This window comes from Notothenia rossii (assembly GCF_949606895.1).
Source record: "Notothenia rossii genome assembly, chromosome: 1".
In the NCBI taxonomy this organism is placed as follows: domain Eukaryota; kingdom Metazoa; phylum Chordata; class Actinopteri; order Perciformes; family Nototheniidae; genus Notothenia; species Notothenia rossii.
The window spans coordinates 9708260-9725553 of NC_136912.1; the positions used below are offsets into that span (position 1 = coordinate 9708260).

Below are 17294 nucleotides of genomic sequence, written 5' to 3' on the forward strand. Positions count from 1 at the left end.
TCCATAAACGGTTATCGTCACGTGGTTCATGTAGACGAGGATCGTTCCCCGGAAGTTCATGGCGAGCAATGGGAATGCATTGATAACAGGAGATAGAACTACGATTTTTGGTAATTATTAGTGAATAAAGGTTTTGATTTGCAATATTTATACAACAAATCGATATGTGTATGTATTTAAATCAATATGTTTTTAAAAATAAAATAGAATTTGCTAATGTTAAGTGATAATATTAGGATTAGTGTGAACAACTAGTATACATGTTAGGCTAACAGTGCCTTGGTTAAAGAGCCTGTTGCTGTTTATTTATAGCTTTGAATTCTTTAAAACCAATATTATCTTCTTAAACTTGTATGGTAGTCAGGAGCATCACTTTCTAATGTTTATTGATATATTTAGAGGGAGGGGATCTAAAGGAATGCTTCAAAATTCAGATTAGATTAATTTCTACCATTTTCTTAAATGCATGGTAGTTTCAGTAATCCCATGGTAATTGAGGACACAAGTTATCTAAATGACTAATATCATCTTTATGGCTTTCAGAAAGGACAGGAGACCGACAGGTGACTATCAAAGGACTAGCAGCAGCAGCAGCAGCAGCAGCAGCAGCAGCAGCAGCAGGATGATGATGATGATGATGATGATGATGATGATGATGATGATGATGATGATGATGTTAAATGTGTTGTTTTAGGAACATCCATTGCAAATACATGGAATTCAATAAACATTGAATAGCATATCATGCAGTTTGTCTGTGCCTTTTCCTCCGTGTTATCCTGGTTTGCTGTGCTGCCTCCTAGTCGCCACCATGGTTTTCTGTGCTGCCTGGGGATGCTCAAATCGCTCTGAGAAAGGAGTACGAATGTACGGCTTCCCCACTGACACAGAGCGGAGGAAAGAATGGCTGGCTCAAGTCAGCAGGAACAATTTCACGACCAACAGCAACAAAATATCTGAGGTAATTATATACAAACACTGCATTTGCACTTTTTCACAAAACGAAAACCACACCATTGGGAAAGCTTAATGGTTTGTTTAATACAAAAAAACAGGGAAAGGCTTGAAAAACACAGAGTTGAGACTCAGGGTGCAGGGTGAGGGTCTCAGTGCAGGTATTAAGGCTCCATTGAATCCCCCTCTGGTTCTTGTGCTGAAAGAGGGAGTAACAGACAGGAGGAAGGGTTATACACACCTATATAGCAAACCTATTGGATGGGAAATTGCCTTGGGGAGATAAGGTGTGGTCTTTGTTCCCAACTGAAGTTATGAAACTTTATTATTTGTGAGTTTAACAAAGTATGACAAATGGCATCAGTAACAGATGTGATATGAATTTCTATAAAGTTGTCTCACATTCTTGGTCATATTTTATATACAGTATGTAATGAGTATAACATGTCCAGTAAGTATAAAGTGTTTCCTAATACTGTGTATTCAACCACTATGGAATATGTATGTGGGCAGACAAAACTGAGTTGTTCTGTGTGTGAAGTAACTTCAAGTCACTCCGCAGGCACATTTTGATGCAGACCAGTTTGTCAAGACAAAAAAGGGCAAGACTAGGCTGAGAGCAGAGGCTGTACCCACCATCTTTGTGCATCGCCCTGTGGTCAAAAAGAGAAGGGCCCCTGCACCACGATTCACCCCGGGACCTGTATCTACAAAGCCCATAGCTCATGATCACAGCTATAGTGTGAAAGGTGACACAGGTATAATAAGTATGAACTCTTAGTAACAAAAGTAATATTTCTTATTTTTAAGTGGTATAATATTTTAAATGTTTGAAAATGTACAGTGTCATGTCTTCTACTTACATTAGTCTCAAAGATTGAGGGAAGAGGGGATGAGGAGACTGAGAGAAAGGAAAGTGAGGGTGAAGAAAGAGAGGACATGGCTAGTGAGGAGAGACAGGGAGGGCGGACACCACCCACTCAGCCAGCAGCCAGTCAGCATACGAGGGAACCAGCAGCCAGTCAGCATACGAGGGAACCAGCAGCCAGTCAGCATACAAGGGAACCAGCAGCCAGTCAGCATACGAGGGAACCAGCAGCCAGTCAGCATACGAGGGAACCAGCAGCCAGTCAAACAGATCTATTCAAAAAAATTCAAGAGAAAATTAAAGAGCCAAGAAGGACTCACCAAAAAAGCAAAGGCTGCACTAAGAAAAATCAGGAAGGAAAATGCAGCTCTCAAGAAAACTATGAAAATTAGGGACTAGAAATATAAGAAAACGTTTTCAAAAGACCAATTTAAGGCATTAGGCAGACTCACCACAAAGGGGATGAAATGGAGCAATGAGACAATTAAGAAGGCTTTAAAAATGTGCTTTGCGTGCAGACCAACGGGTTACAAAACTCTGCAGGAATTGCAGATTCTCCTTCCAGGAATAAAGACACTGCAAAGAAGGATGCAATGTGTTAAGTTTGAGACTGGTGTGTAACAGCCAACATCACTGCCCCTCCACCTGCCAACATCACTGCCCTCCACCTGCCAGCACCCAGCCAGAGGAGCGCAAACAACAAAAATAAGCAAGGTGTCCCGTCATGTACCTGGAAGTTTGGGTTGGCAAAATGGAGTAAGTAAAAAAGTGGTTCATTGGAGTGAACGGAGATGACGTAACTCCGCTGCCATGTCTCAGGTACGGTAGTAGAGGCGCACCTCAAATACCGTAAAGCAGCGGAGACTGGCGCGCATATTTGCGGCATCTGACCATCAGGGGGCACTGCAGCACCTTCACTTTCACAGGCTTCCAAACTTTTTTCACCGAGGGCCACATACGAAGGGCTGTGCCACTCCCTATAGGTATATTGCCTAATAAGTTCCGTTATAAGTTGGAAAAATCAATCCAATGTAGGTAAATTATTCTTTATAATTGAAAAAACTGCCTACATCACAGCTCTCCATAGGGTTTCATTTATTTTGTTAGCAGCTCATCCTTAAAACAGAAGCTTCAGATTGCCTATAATGAGAGGAAATATGAAGGGTATATTTCAAGGTTGTTATGAAAATAAGTTATTGGGCTTTTTTATTATCAACTTAGATTTGTTAGAACATGTTTTCAACTTAAATTGACTGAAGTTAATCATAGTTAAGTCATTATACTTTTTGAATTTGCTGAGGGCCGATTCAAAATGGTCCGCGGGCCACATTTTGTCCCCCGGGCCGTAGTTTGGACACCCCTGCTTTATTGTCATATGCTCAGGAGCTAGTGCAGATATGGCAATGCAAAACTCAAGTCCCAGGCTCCTCCAACAATGCAACATAATATAAGACTTAAAACAATAAAACAAATTAAAAATAAAATAGAAATAGTGCAAGAGAGTAGAATATAGTAGAATAAAATAGGGCAGATTTGGTGCAAGACCAATGTGAAATGAATGCAGATTAAGTCAACTATAAAGAGTAATATATAGTCAGAATTTCAATAAGCTGATAAGATAAAGAGGCAGAAAACATTAGCGAGTTATTATTCATGCTGGGAAAAAAAGTAGGTGCATTTACTCAGATACTGTACTTAATGTGCACCATGAGGTACTTGTACTATACTTGAGTATTTCAATTTCATGCTACTTCTTTTTTTTTTTTACGTCAATTAAGTTTTTTTACTTTCCAAATTCAGGTTATTAATAAAAATTATTATTATTTTTGTTATTATTACTATTATTATTATTTTATATGAAACTATACCTAGGAGTATAAACTAAGCTAAAATGAATTCAAACTTTACAGCTGCCAGCCTGCAACATTAAATATATATTCTATTATTCCCATTGTAAAGTTACATCGCTTTAAGTGGTAAAAATGTTTTTGCAATACCTTAAAAATAGTCCTAAATATACAGATACATTCACATACAGGGCTTTATCAACATTATATCTTTACAAGCTCAATGATTTGACTACGTTTTTTTAATCTGTACGATAATTGTTTAGTTTAATTTGAATAATAGTTGTAACATAATTATATATTAAGCATAGTCACAGAAATACAGAGGACATGTTTGTCTTTATCAGAAGTTTCATCTGTGGTTTTCACGTCAGAGAGAAGTTAACCAGCGTCAGACATCCTTCAGATCAGATCTGATATTCTGAAACAGCTCAGAGACAGATTGACCTCCTCAGACACAATAATTAGAAGACTTAACCATTAAAACCAATGCACGAGAGACACAAATGATTATAATGTGTTAATTAAAAGCTTTTAATAATTCCAGCATGGTAAAAAGCTATACATTATTAAAATACATGACTATTATCCAACATAAATACAATAAAATGTGATGGGAACACATTTTAAAACTGAAATACAATACAATTATTATAAATATGTTCAATTAAAATACCTTAATATTTGACAATATACACTTTTTTTGTTGTTGTTGCTATAAATGCAAATAACGTTTTTACTGGCCTTCAAAGTAACTCTGGAAAGGTTAATAAAAATCACAAAACAAACTTTATTATTTTTCTTTTTCACATTCAGGGAGGTCTTTTTTTTCCAAAATAATAAACTGTTTGGTCTCAACATTATGAGAGGGATGGAAGATTTCAGTTCTTTGTTGCATATTCATCGTCCTTAATAAATTACAAACACGTATGTATTTAAAAATAACTTTTTGGAAACACCTTTTGATTCCTTTCCAACGTTAAGTCTTGTTTCCTGACTGCAGTCTATTTGTGGTAACTCTTAGTGAAAAGCAACCTGTTCATCTGGATCTCTTCAGCTCATAACTCTGAACACATTCCAATATGAAACAGCAAATCATAGTGACTGAATACATTCTGTAAAACAAGATGATCCAAACTGAACTGTTCACACGTTCCTCACAATAAAAATAGCTCTCAGAGCTCATGTCTCTTTTTGAACTGCAGCCAGACACGCAGGCAGTTTCCTCACAGAGGCGTTTCAGCCCGTCCGTCTTTGTCAGCTTTAACTGATCCACACCTGTCAGGTCTGTTTACTGCAAACTGCTAAATAAAACCTGCTTTAACTCACCCTAAAGTCCCATTTACTGAATCACTAAAACAACATGAACGGACTGAAATACATTGCACATCAATTGAAAGTAAAATAACATAGAAAATATATCGATTGTGAAATATATCTATAAAGCATCTCGAGTACACAATATAAATATACAGAATAACTACAAGGTGGGAAGTAGTGGAGTACAAATACTTTGTTACTGTACTTAGGTACATCTTTATGGTATCAGTACTTTACTCCACTACTTATTTTTCTGACGACTTTTTACTTTTACTTCTTACATTTTGAACACAAATACCTGTACTTTCTACTTCTTACATGTTGAACACTAATACCTGTACTTTCTACTTCTTACATGTTGAACACTAATACCTGTACTTTCTACTTCTCACATTTTCCAAACAGGCTGGTTCCTTTAGTTTGAATGTGTGTTTGGTGGCGTGATCATTATTATTTAGAGTCATTGCGTGCCTATTGATTTGAACACGATCCGTGTATCCATCATTTCCTGGTCTTCTCTAAAGAAGAGGGACCAATGAAAACGTTGTCATGTTGCCGTTGGTCACCATGGAAACATTCATTAGCTAACAATGACATTATTGTTCTATTAATATAAAGGGAGGTCAGGTACTCTTTAAAACAGCTACTAGTTATGGGTACTTTTTACTGAAGTACATTTCAAAGCCCATACTTCTTTACTTTTACTTGAGTAAAGAAGTTTAGTCAGTACTTCTACTTTTACCAGAGTATTTTTAAACTTCTACTTGAGTAAAGGATGTGTGTACTTTTGCCATCTCTGTAGACCAACATACTACTAACACAATGTAACATAGGACAGTGTTATGTTTAATTGAATACATTTGTTTATGTATTTTAAAGTAATACTTCACCCACAAAATGACTACTTGTCTATCAATGACTTTTTATTCCTGAAGGAAATGTTTTTCTCCATTTGACGGTGAACAAAACATCCAAAAGTGTAGAAAAGTCTTGATTCATTAAAGTAGGGCTGCCTTTAACAGCAATACTTAAAACAAAACTTCTGTTTACAAAATGTCACACAACTCGTCAACTTAGAAGGTCAATTAACAAACTAATTTAATATTTTTGATGGTCACTGTCATTATTTCATCCACATATTTTAGCATCTACTGTACTGTCTTTTTATGGTTGGATTGTGTTGTTTGTTGCCCTTTTTTTGTAGTACTTTCTTCAGTATTTGGAGCTGCATCTCTTGTGTGAAAAGTGATGTGAATAAAGTGTATTATTATTTTTACTTTGTCCAATATACTGAGTCATTAAACAACATTTTCAGGAAATTAATAAGTATCTTTAGGTTTATTATAACATTCAGTTAAATAAAAAATATCCCCCACAAAATGATAAACTGAACAAAAATATAAACGCAACACTTTTGTTTGGGGGTAGTGCTAGTGAATTAATTTCAGAAAAAGAAAGAAAAAGTTTGAGAAACACTGCGCTAGTGGATTGTCAAAGAAAAAAAAATCGATGCAAACGTTATTATTAATAATTATTTTTAAAAAAAATTATTCAAAAAATGTATCTATTTTTATTTTTTATTTTTTTAATTTCCATTTTTATTTTGGAATAATCTCGCGACCCCCTCTCGGGGGGTCTCGACCCCCACTTTGGGAACCCCTGGTCTATCAGAAGAGCTGCTACATCAGACTGGCTTTTCAATTATTATTTCTGTTGAAAGAAAACATCAAATATTGGTTTAATGTTCTCTTTCAACTGGAGACACTGCATTATATTGTGTAATAAAACAAAAATAAGAGTCAACAAGTACGTTAGCAAGACTTTTCTTCGACAAAGTGATACTCCAGCTAAATGCTAATGTTAGCATGCTAACATGCTCAAAATGACAATGCCAAAAGGTCTAATGTTTACCATGTACACTAACTTTGTAGATTGGAGAGCAGCAAAGAAGAGGACCAGGTTTTTCCTCAGGAGTGTCGACTCTTCTCCATCAGGAGTAAGTTTTCCGGGCCGGAGGATCCGATGACAGGAAACCAGATCCCGCTTGTCGATTATCAGAGGTGTTAGTCGACGTCTCGCCTGACAAACGAGATGCTTGCTGTTTCCATGGATCCGTTGTTTACAGCCTGAGGTGTGAAAGGCTCCAGGGTCACAAACTGTATTGAGATGAAATGTTACCGCATAATAAATATCAAGGTAACTTATATTTCAGCCTTTTCTATAATAAGTTGGACACTATTGGCAGGGGCGGTTCTAGGGGGGGGGGGCAAAAGGGGCCAGTGCCCCCCGTAACACTGACCAGGGACCCCTATGACCCCCCTACAAGAAACCCGGATGTAAAGTGGAGATTAAACTGTTCTTTACCTTAAAAGCAAATACTGTTTATGTTTTTGAATTAAATTGTCACTTAAAGTTACTAAAACAAATCTTTTACAAAAACAAATACCACTTACTGTATTTTATGTTTACACAATTACTTTATACTGTCTTTGTCTTTTTAACCCGCTTTTGTGTGCCCCTCCCATGAAATAACTGGCCCCAGCCTGGCTCCTCTTAGTTACATTGGTCTAGAACCGTCACTTCCAATAGTCTATTGGAAATCATCCTCTTAGAGGAATCATTCACCTTCAACCACCTGGACTCTAATGTTGTATATTAATATCACTTGAGCACCAACAAGCATACATAAGGTTGATTTGCCATTATCATATTTTCAAATTATTACTCATCGATAGGAATACATGAATGCGGTGATCTTCAGCGTAGTAATTATAAGGAGGAAGTCGGGAGACAGTATAAAGAGTCACAAAGTCTGCTTCGGTTGTTTGGGAACGGATTTCGTGTCGCATCATGGGTAACCAAAATTCAACGTTGAGTCACTTTAACTGCCTACATAGTCAAAGTTATATATCCTACTATACGAAATGTACGTAAAGTTAAGTTACATTCATGCGGAAACCTGCAGATCGATAAGTGAAGGGCCTGAACCTGTAATCTCTGTCTTCTTCTTTCGTGTAACGTCAAATGTCCAACTCGGTGTCGTGTAGCCATGCCCGCATCTCTGGCCCTACGTCGAAGAGGCTGGCTTCAGAGGGTGGTCTATATAAAGGGCAGGTGGTGATTATGTGTTCGGCAGTCTGTTCAGGGTCACCGCACTCGCATGCAGCACTGTCTGCCAGGCCCCATTTCTTCATTGTTTTGAAGCGACCGACCCCAGTTCCTACAACTTTGTTGTCTGTGTTTTTGTTTAGAACCTTAACCCTTTTACCATGGCCTAGTTCAGTTCATGAAAGTTGATTGTGTTTTGTGTTAAAAAGATGGGCAAAATGAGGATGGACTAAATCATCTCTTCAAAACAGTAGTCCACAAACTAGTGGGTGACGCCAGTTTCGCGTGCGTCGACGGTAGGGGGGGGCGAGTGGAGCACGCGCGTGAACCGGAGCCTGGCAGCGGCGAAACTGTGGCGCGCTTGCACTAATTGCGCCGCATTTGCGCTTCAGATGAGGCTCCCTCCGAAAGATGAGGCCCCACGCAGTCTGCGTGATCTGCATGTAGGGAGGGGCGGCACGCCACGTGGATCATAAGTAGAGTTCATAATTCACGATCGTCGGCCGATTTATGGTTACCCAAACCATGATACCTTTCCTTTAGGCACCAAAAGTTAAGTGAAAGTCAAAAATAATGATGTCAGATTTGCCCCTTCTGGCCTAGCTTCTGGTGGGTGCAGTTACTGAAGCATTAGAGGCAAAAACAACTGATAACATCCATGTTATGGCCTCATATTGTTCAAAACAAGTGATACGATTTTCAATAATGATTGCCATCAAATTCAATAAAAACATTATCTGATTGTATGAGTCTTATTGTTACATTAATGACATGTCAGTTGTTAGATGCTTTTATCCAAAGCGACTTACATACTCAATACTGTGGGCAATCCCAACAGGAGCAATTTGGGGTAAAGTGTCTCAGGGACACAACGGCATGTTGACTGCAGTGGGGTTTGAACCTGTGACCCCCCGATCCGAACATCAACGCTCAACCCACTGCACCACACGCCTCATTGAGGTTGTTGATGCTGCTGCTGCAGCTTGTCATGCTGATCAATTATTGACGCCGGTCAAACATTGATAAGTCTGTTTAACTCTGAACCTCCATCACTCTCCCTGATCCTCAGATCCACTTCCTCTCTCTGCTCCTCCAGCAGATCTCCAGCAGATCCACATCCTCCCTCTGCTCCTCCCGTTATCTGACGGCCGCCGGGCGTGTCTCTGCTCGGCTGATGGGGATTCCGGTTTTTCCGGTCGGATCCACCTGGTTTAACACGCTGCAGCAGCTCTGAGCCCCGGATCAGTCCGAGCAGCAGCAGCATGATGGACCCCAACACTGCGACAATGGGAAACCTCCCCAGAGGGATGGGGATATGTACGACCATCCCGGACATCCTCTACCTGCCTGAACTGGTAAGAAGCAACATCTTACAGAGAACGTTTTATTGTTGTTCTGAGGGTCGGTGACTGTGTTGTCTTTGGTCAGCTGCCACTTTACGCACGCCAATGAAAACACCCTGAGTTTTAACTAGTACAAAAACTGCCTAAAAAACAACATCTGCAAGAAAACGTTTTAAACTCTTCATATTGAAAAAGCCCCCCCTTGGATCTTAGAAAAGCATTTTTAAAATTAAATTAAAGAAATATCTTTTTAATTTGGGGTACTTTTAGTGGTATAACTTTTCATGTTTGATTGTTTTGTGACTTGTTATTAATTATGTTTCATAGTCTTTATTTTTGCTCACTTTATTTTAATGTATCTTGTCTTGCTCTGTACTTGTGGCTGCATCTTGCATGAAAGGTGCTAAATGGTTAAAGTTGATTGATATTAATATTATAATTATAATTGTGTTCTGTGTGTGACTGACTGTCTGTCTTTGGTCAGCTGCCTTGTTATGCACGCCAATGAAAACAGTTTTAATTAGTAAAGACTAAAAACTGTGGATAGTAACAAAGCAGTTAATTATTCATTGGTTTCGTGTGTGGGAGACCGACTGACTGATGAACATCTTCACATCACCTGCAGTTTTCCCTGAGTCTCTGTTATTATTTCACTCCTTTCAAACACAAATTCAGCTTCTGCTTTTACTATCTGTATTTCCTGAAGAGAACAGATACTCGGTGCGAACAAGGAATTACTTAATATTCTTACCGGTTTGACTGCAATCAATCTTAACTCTTTGTTTTGATAATTGAGCTATAGACTTCATAATGGGTCTCTCAATCAAGCCTGATGGGAAGCTGCTGCTGTGATCTTGTAGTTTCAGACAGAGAAGATTGTCATAGGTTTCGGGAAGTGAAATGTTGTTCACTTTTATTAAAGGAACAATCTCTAATCTATAAATATGAAGCAATTAAGACAACACAATAAGACATCAGATGTATTATTGGTTCTGTTGGCTTTAAATGGGACAGGATTTGACGCCAGCAGCGAGCTGGTTTTGGAGTATTGACTAATCAAGTTTGGAGCAGGCTTTGGTTGCATTCAGGTAAACATTGGCTGAAATGCAATCTGGGAATTCATTGCTGTCTGATGACAATTTGACCTTTTTATTAGCTAAAAAATAAACTGCTAACAATCTGACCCAAATGGCTAATTATAAATAATGAAACAGAAGAGAAGTTTCACCCATTGCTAAACTTGAACCACAGGAATATTGTATTTTGTCCTGAGGCTGTTTCTATGAATCTAAATAATTTTCCTTCCTACATCTGAAATATTTCACAAACAAAAGAAGTATGAAAGGAGGTGAAGGGGTCACAGCAGCCAGACATTAGGCAGCAGAGATGAAGTCCTAGAATGAGCCCATGTGACGCAGGAGAGATGGAATGAAAGCTTTAGCTGATACGAAAAGATAGAAATACTTTTACTGTGATGATTTGACATCAGGAAAGTCTGAGGTGAGGAGGAATGCTACAATCGTGTTCACATTAACTCATGCATTAACTCAAACACAAACACAGCGTGTGAGCAGGTGGATTCAAGCTGAACGCCATGAATAATGCAGTCTGTCAATCATCAGAGGTGTAGCGTGAACTGAGCCAGTTACGCCCTGCTCTGTGCTGGAAATACAGGGTGGACAGAATAAAGGAAACACACATCAACTTATATGTTCAGGTATGCAGATGACCCTGTATCGGTTCCAAGACAATGACACCAGCCACAACCCAGTCTTTCGCAACTTTTTTGTGGGGGTGAGGAATCTCATCTTCAACTTTCCGTACCAAGGATATGATAATTGATGTTAGAAGGCATCCCAACATACAGCAAATGAAGTCTAATCCAACAAGAATCAGACGGAGGGATTTGCAAGCAGATTGTGAAGCTGTGTGCAAAAAGGAATACAAGCGTTTTTTAGGAAACTGTCCTATGTGACATCACGATGTAACACTTGAGGTTCTTTTGGTTGGCACTCCAACACATTGTACGTGATAACTTAGGGGCGGGACACCTTTAAGCGGTTCACCAATCACAACAGAGCCGGCCAGCTAACCAATCAGAGCAGACTGGGCCCTGGTTTCAGACAGAGGGTGAAAAGAGGTGCTGCAGCACAGGCAGTATGAGAAAAATAAAGAACTTGTTGAACATTAAAGCATGGAGACATGTCCCAGGAGAGGCTCAAACCTGAAAATGAACATATAATGTCCTCTTTAAACATAATAATGTGCAACTATTTTTAAAATCAGAATATCTTTTGGAAGAGACACATTTTTCTCCATTTCATTTGATTTAAATTAAATGTATTTGGGTTTTGAATTGTTTGACTTCACTCATTATCTGCTGACATTTGATAGAAACATGCTGTCTCTCCTCTCACGCCTCTCTGGTGTCCCTGCAGGTCTTCGGGGGTCTGGTCTGGATCCTGGTGGCGTGCACACTGGTGGTGCCGGCGAACCCTCAGGCCTGGGTCATGTTCGTCTCCCTCTTCTGCTTCTGCATGACTTTCATCTGGATGGTGATGTTCTTCTGCGGGACGCATAACAACAGAGGCTCCTGGGCCGCAGCAGTAAGTCTTCAACACATCTTAGCAAAGACAGAAAACACTCCAAACTGAATCAGGAAGACTTTGACTCTCTGCAGTTTGAGACAAAGTGGTGCACCCTTCATTCCTGCTCATCATTTCCCTCAATCAATTGGAGATTCATCTTATATATTTTTGTCAAACATTGATCTCAATGAATTTGTCTAAATAGAGAAATGTGTGTGAAAACCTGAACATGCCAATTGTTTGCTGGTTTCTGCTTTCTCGAGAACTGTTCATCCAAAAAACACTGTAGAGAAGAAATGTGTCTGTTGTGTCTTCAAAAGTTCCTGTTGGTTCCTCCATTGAACTTCTTTGTTTTCTTGAGGAACATAGTGACATCACTATGTCATACTCGCGCTTCTATTGGTTAGCGCTCCAACACATTGTATTGTGATAGTCTAAGCGGCGGGAAATCTCTTAGCGGTTGACCAATCACAACAGAGCCGGCCAGCTAACCAATCAGAGCAGACTGGGCTCTGGTTTCAGACAGAGGGTGAAAAGAGGTGCTGCAGCACAGGCAGTATGAGAAACATAAAGAGCTTTTTGAACATTAAAGCATGAAGACATGTCAGAGGAGATATACTGATATACACCTGAAAATGTGCGTAATAGTGCCACTTTACGTTCTCACATTGCATACATTTCTGAGCAGAGACCAGTTTGGAAGCTCCTTAAGAGAAATTCCTATTGGTGCATTCCTGGACGCTGTAAAATATGAGATTTAGGGCTTTTAAGTAAAGAATCAACATGATAATGCTCCCATAACTACCTTGATTGCCTTCCTTTTAGGTTTGAGTCTTATGTTGGCTCTTTGGCTGCTAACTCAGTGCAGTTGGAGTTAGACACACTGCCCTTATACCAAACGCTGAACATACCTTGAATAATATTTTCTTTTGTGTCACAATCATTAAAAAGATAATTTCCTTAGTTGTAAACAACAAACAATTGTGATAACATAGCAGGACACCATGACTAACCTTTCTCTTTGTTACAGTTTTTTTTAAAGAATGTGTTGGTGTGTATTTTGACTCTCTGCCAGTGGAGACAGTTCAGCACATGTCTGACTAACATCACACCATAAGGAATCTCTCACACTTTTTTTTCCCTTCCTTGTTTGTCAGGACTTTGCATATCACGGCATCGCAGCCTTCTTCTACCTCAGTGCTTCGGTGGCTTTGGCCAAAGTGACCCTGGAGATCAAAGAGACGATCCCCCTCTACTCCCAAAACTACAAACTGGATATCTCTGCAGTGGTGAGTCAGGCTGGTTCATGGTAAACAGATGTTACATTATCTGCAGAGAGGATTATATCATGCAAACTAATAAAGAGAACCAAACACAGTAAGGTTCAGGACCACAGACCTGAGCAGAGTGCAGGAATGCGTATGTTTGTAGGCAAGTCAGGAAGTTAGCATCGCTCTGGTTCCATTAACAAAAAGCCAATGAGATTTTTCTATTGGATTATTGCCGTAAAAAAACTCTGTGGCAAACAAACGTTGACGATACACATGTTTTATTCAGCAAGATAATCTTCACAAATGACCACCACTATTAAAAACGTTAAGCTAATATGCAATTGTCAGAAGCAAAAAAGCTAACGTTGTATTACTTCAACGTCATCGCCAATAAGCCTCCAACTTATAATGTGATTTTGCAACCTTACCTCGTCTGCAAAAACCTTTCCTCTTGTCTTGACCTGATAAAAGTTTCTAGTTTAAAGGTCACCTATTATGCAAATCCACTCTTTCATGCGTGCCCCCTCTGGGTAAAGACATTCTGAAAGTTTCAGGAACAAAGATTCTCTCTCTTTTTGTCCTGATCCATTTCTATAAAAACCTGTCTGAAAATGAGCTGATCAGATTTTGGCCACTTTATGATGTCACAACGATTTTTTGGCTTGAGTAACCATTAGCCAATCAGCAACCAAGGTAACCCCCCCTCCCCCCCACCTTATCACCTGAATCTCCTCCTAGAGCACCATTGAGTTCTTTCTAACCAAATATCTCAGAGGGGCGTGGGGAGGCGGCTCCTTATTTTCATCTAAAGTAACAGACAGAGAATCAGCACTTTGGAAACAGGGCTGAAACAGAGGGGATTATGGGTAATGCTGCAATGATCTGTTTGGTGTTTGGAGTCAATCACTTCAGAGACATGTTTTGTATATATCTGAGACCTATGATATATTGATGAAAAACAGTATAATAGGAGACCTTTAAGTTTGCAAGAGCGTGAGTATACAGTAAACACAACAAGGCTAAAATGAAACGAGTGAATAGATGAGTTTCCATGATGGCCGTGACGAAGCCCGCCTTTATCTTAATGATGTGGACATGAGTTATTTTACCGTGGTGTTGTAGCCTAACGATATTTTTTTTAGGCTAAAATCCCAGAGTTCCTCTCCCAAATATGACAGTCGAGACACAAAATACAAATATGAACCTGAAAGTGACCATAATGTGTCCTCTATAAAGGTGGAAACATGCTGGTAAGGTGCTGGGACTCTACTGGGCAGATTATTGTGTCTTATGGGCGGTGGTGGCGAAGTCGATAGGGACTTGGCTTGGCAACTGAAAGGTCACCTGTTCAAGTCCCGGCAAGACCAAGTGCTACCGAGGTGTCCCTGAGCAAGGCACCGTTCCCTACACTGCTCCCCAGGCGCTGTTCAAAAATGGCAGCACACTGCTCCTAACACTAGGATGGGTCAAATGCAGAGAAACAATTTCCCCATGGGGATTAATAAAGTATATCAAAATAAAAAAAAATAAAAATATATATATCCTTTAAAATCATTCTCAGAGGAATCGACTCACTTCCTTCCCCTGACGTTCTCCTTGTCTCTTCAGGTCTTCTCGTACGTGGCGACCCTCCTCTACTTCATCCACACCATCTTCTCTGCCATCCGATGGAAATCTTTCTAGACGTTTCTAAACAGAACTGATTTTGATCGTTAAAGCTTGTGCATAAAGCTGCAACACTCTGATTTAAAGGGAGGGCTGGCGCTGATGGAGACTGACTGCTGATGTTTCTGTTTCTCCCTGCGCTGGGAAAGGAAATCTGTGAAGCAACATCTGGATCACCTCAGCGTCTCTCAGCGTCCGGCTGTCCGAAGCAGGAGGGTTTCAGGGTTATAGAGGGATGAAGATGAGGCTTTTCTATCAAAGGATTCACAGAAACTCTTCAGCATGTAGTCCAGATGCTGCATAGCAACTACATCTGTATACATCCCCATCAAGTTGAATCAACAACAAAACTGCTTAGCCTTTTATGATGGTTTCTATTATTTTCTAATTTTCAAACTCTTCTTATCTGGTTTCTCTGTTGTTTTTCTTTTATTAAAACTGTTTAGTTTGGTCTTCTTGTTTTTCTCTCAGCTGATTAAAATGATTCAGATGTGGCTGATTTTATATTTTTTATAAGTTTCTTAACAAGATAATGTTATTTAGTATGGACATTTTGCAAGGTTAGCCTTTGTTACTGACTGCTTCGGTTTTGTAAACACGTTGAGACTTCATAAAGAAAATTTATAAATCTGTTTGTTTTTAAACATTCAAAACCAAAATGTTTTCGTCTCTTTATTCAACAAATCCAACCAAATGAGGATCAATTTTGAGGAAATTAAATAAATAGCTACATGTATAAAGGTATCAGAACTGACGATCGAGTAAGAAAGTGGGTTTATTTTGTGCATCTTAATTTATATCATTTTGTTTAATTTTTGGGATGTTTCAATCTTGTTCACTACATGTATAATGAATAATATATTCTATAGCAGGGGTGTCAAACTCAAGGCCCGGGGGCCAGATCCGGCCCGCGACTTCATTTTATGCGGCCCCACAAGAGCTTTCAAATATATTATGTTTATTATACGATTACATACCGATTTACAGAAGCACGCATAAACTACATGTCCCACAATGCATCTCAAATATGCCTTTTTTTCTCAGAATTTGACTTTTTTTTCTTCAAAATATGACTTTTTTCTTAGAATTTTTATTACCTTTTCTCAAAATGTTACTTTTTTTTCCCCCCAAATGTCTCTTATTCTTTTTGATTTTTTATCCAGAATTTGGCTTTTCTTTTTAAATCATTTTGTGACATTCTCACAGAAGAGACTTGCAATTATTTGCCCTAGACTTCTGCTTTCAGACGTAGTTAATTATGAAGTTATTACCCTACCTGATAATAATCCAACGCAGAGGCAATAATGTAATATAATACATTATTTTATATATATTAAATATTTATATATGTATTTTTATATAGTCTTAAAGTTACAACCGGCCCTTTAAGTGTAACCATAATGCGAATGTGGCCCGCGACGAAATTGAGTTTGACACCCCTGTTCTATAGGATAAGATAAATCACTTAATGCTGCATGCATACCGTCAGTCAGCCGCAAAATAACAATTAATAACATTACCCTCTCCTCAATAGTCACCAACCTGGGTATGAAAATGGACGCCCATCTGACCTTAGAGGCTCACATTAATCAGCTGTGTAGGAACTAGAACTAGGGAGGCGTGTGGCGCAGTGGGTTGTGTGTTGGTGCTCGGATCAGAGGGGTCACAGGTTCAAACCCCACTGCAGTCAGCATGTCGTTGTGTCCCTGGGCAAGACACTTCACCCCAAATGGCTCCGGTGGGGATTGCCCACAGTATTGAGTATGTAAGTTGCTTTGGATAAAAGTGCCTAACATGTAATGTAGCTCCTTTTATCACCTCAGGAACATCGCCAAACTCCACCACACACTCACTCTGTCTGACGGCGAAAAGCTAGTCCACGCCTTTGTCTCCTCCAGGCTGGACTACTGCAATGCACTCCTCGTCATGATCCCTAACAAAAGCATCCAGAAGCTCCAGTACAGAACAGCGCTGCTAGGATCCTGATGAGGGTGCGCAAATATGATCATATCTCCCCCATCCTGAAATCACTACACTGGCTCCCCGTGGAACTGAGGTTCGAATTCAAGGTCTCCTGGTTAAATCATGGTTAAATCCTGTAATTTAACAAATGGGGGAATTTGGCAACACCCTCTAGCAACTTGGCAACGCCCCCAACCACCAGGATCCGCTGGGTTTTTGGTTGGAATCCCCCCCCTACCTCAAGGAACTCCTCACCCCTCATACTTCCTTGCGGACCTCGCGCTCCAGCAAAGCCAACCTCCTCAAACCCCCTCGGACCAAGCTCCGTACCATTGGAGACCGGGCCTTCTGCTCGGCTGCTCCCAGTC

General features: G+C 39.6%; 1 protein-coding gene and 1 long non-coding RNA gene across 5 annotated transcripts; one reads left to right on the forward strand and one right to left on the reverse strand.

Annotated features, from left to right (window-relative positions):
• Nucleotides 1-1073: 1073 nt before the first annotated feature.
• On the reverse strand, nt 1074-2373 carry LOC307043260. The gene is made up of 3 exons (XR_013809308.1): nt 2275-2373; nt 1591-2094; nt 1074-1153 (listed from the first exon to the last, which is right to left on the reverse strand). It is a non-coding gene; the product is annotated as an uncharacterized lncRNA (long non-coding RNA).
• A 4483-nt stretch (nt 2374-6856) lies between these two features.
• LOC307043042 (myelin and lymphocyte protein-like) lies at nt 6857-15623 on the forward strand. Of its 4 annotated transcripts, none has more exons than XM_079687240.1 (5): nt 6857-6985; nt 9194-9452; nt 11879-12046; nt 13186-13317; nt 14908-15623. In XM_079687240.1, the coding sequence occupies exons 2-5, from the start codon at nt 9360-9362 to the stop codon at nt 14980-14982; spliced, it is 468 nt and encodes a 155-aa protein (XP_079543366.1). In that variant the 5' UTR covers nt 6857-6985; nt 9194-9359; the 3' UTR covers nt 14983-15623. The 4 variants fall into 4 exon arrangements, with proteins under 4 accessions (XP_079543366.1, XP_079543365.1, XP_079543364.1 ...); XM_079687239.1 differs by having other exon boundaries at nt 6869-7120; XM_079687238.1 differs by having other exon boundaries at nt 6869-7120; nt 9197-9452.
• The last annotated feature ends 1671 nt before the right edge of the window (nt 15624-17294 follow it).

Excerpts from the sequence above, each read along its gene's own strand:
- LOC307043042 (XM_079687240.1), top strand. The coding sequence starts at position 9,360 with ATGATGGACCCCAACACTGCGACAATGGGAAACCTCCCCAGAGGGATG. Across the intron at positions 12,047-13,185 it reads GAGGCTCCTGGGCCGCAGCA|GACTTTGCATATCACGGCAT; the intron begins GTAAGTCTTCAA and ends CTTGTTTGTCAG. Across the intron at positions 13,318-14,907 it reads AACTGGATATCTCTGCAGTG|GTCTTCTCGTACGTGGCGAC; the intron begins GTGAGTCAGGCT and ends TTGTCTCTTCAG.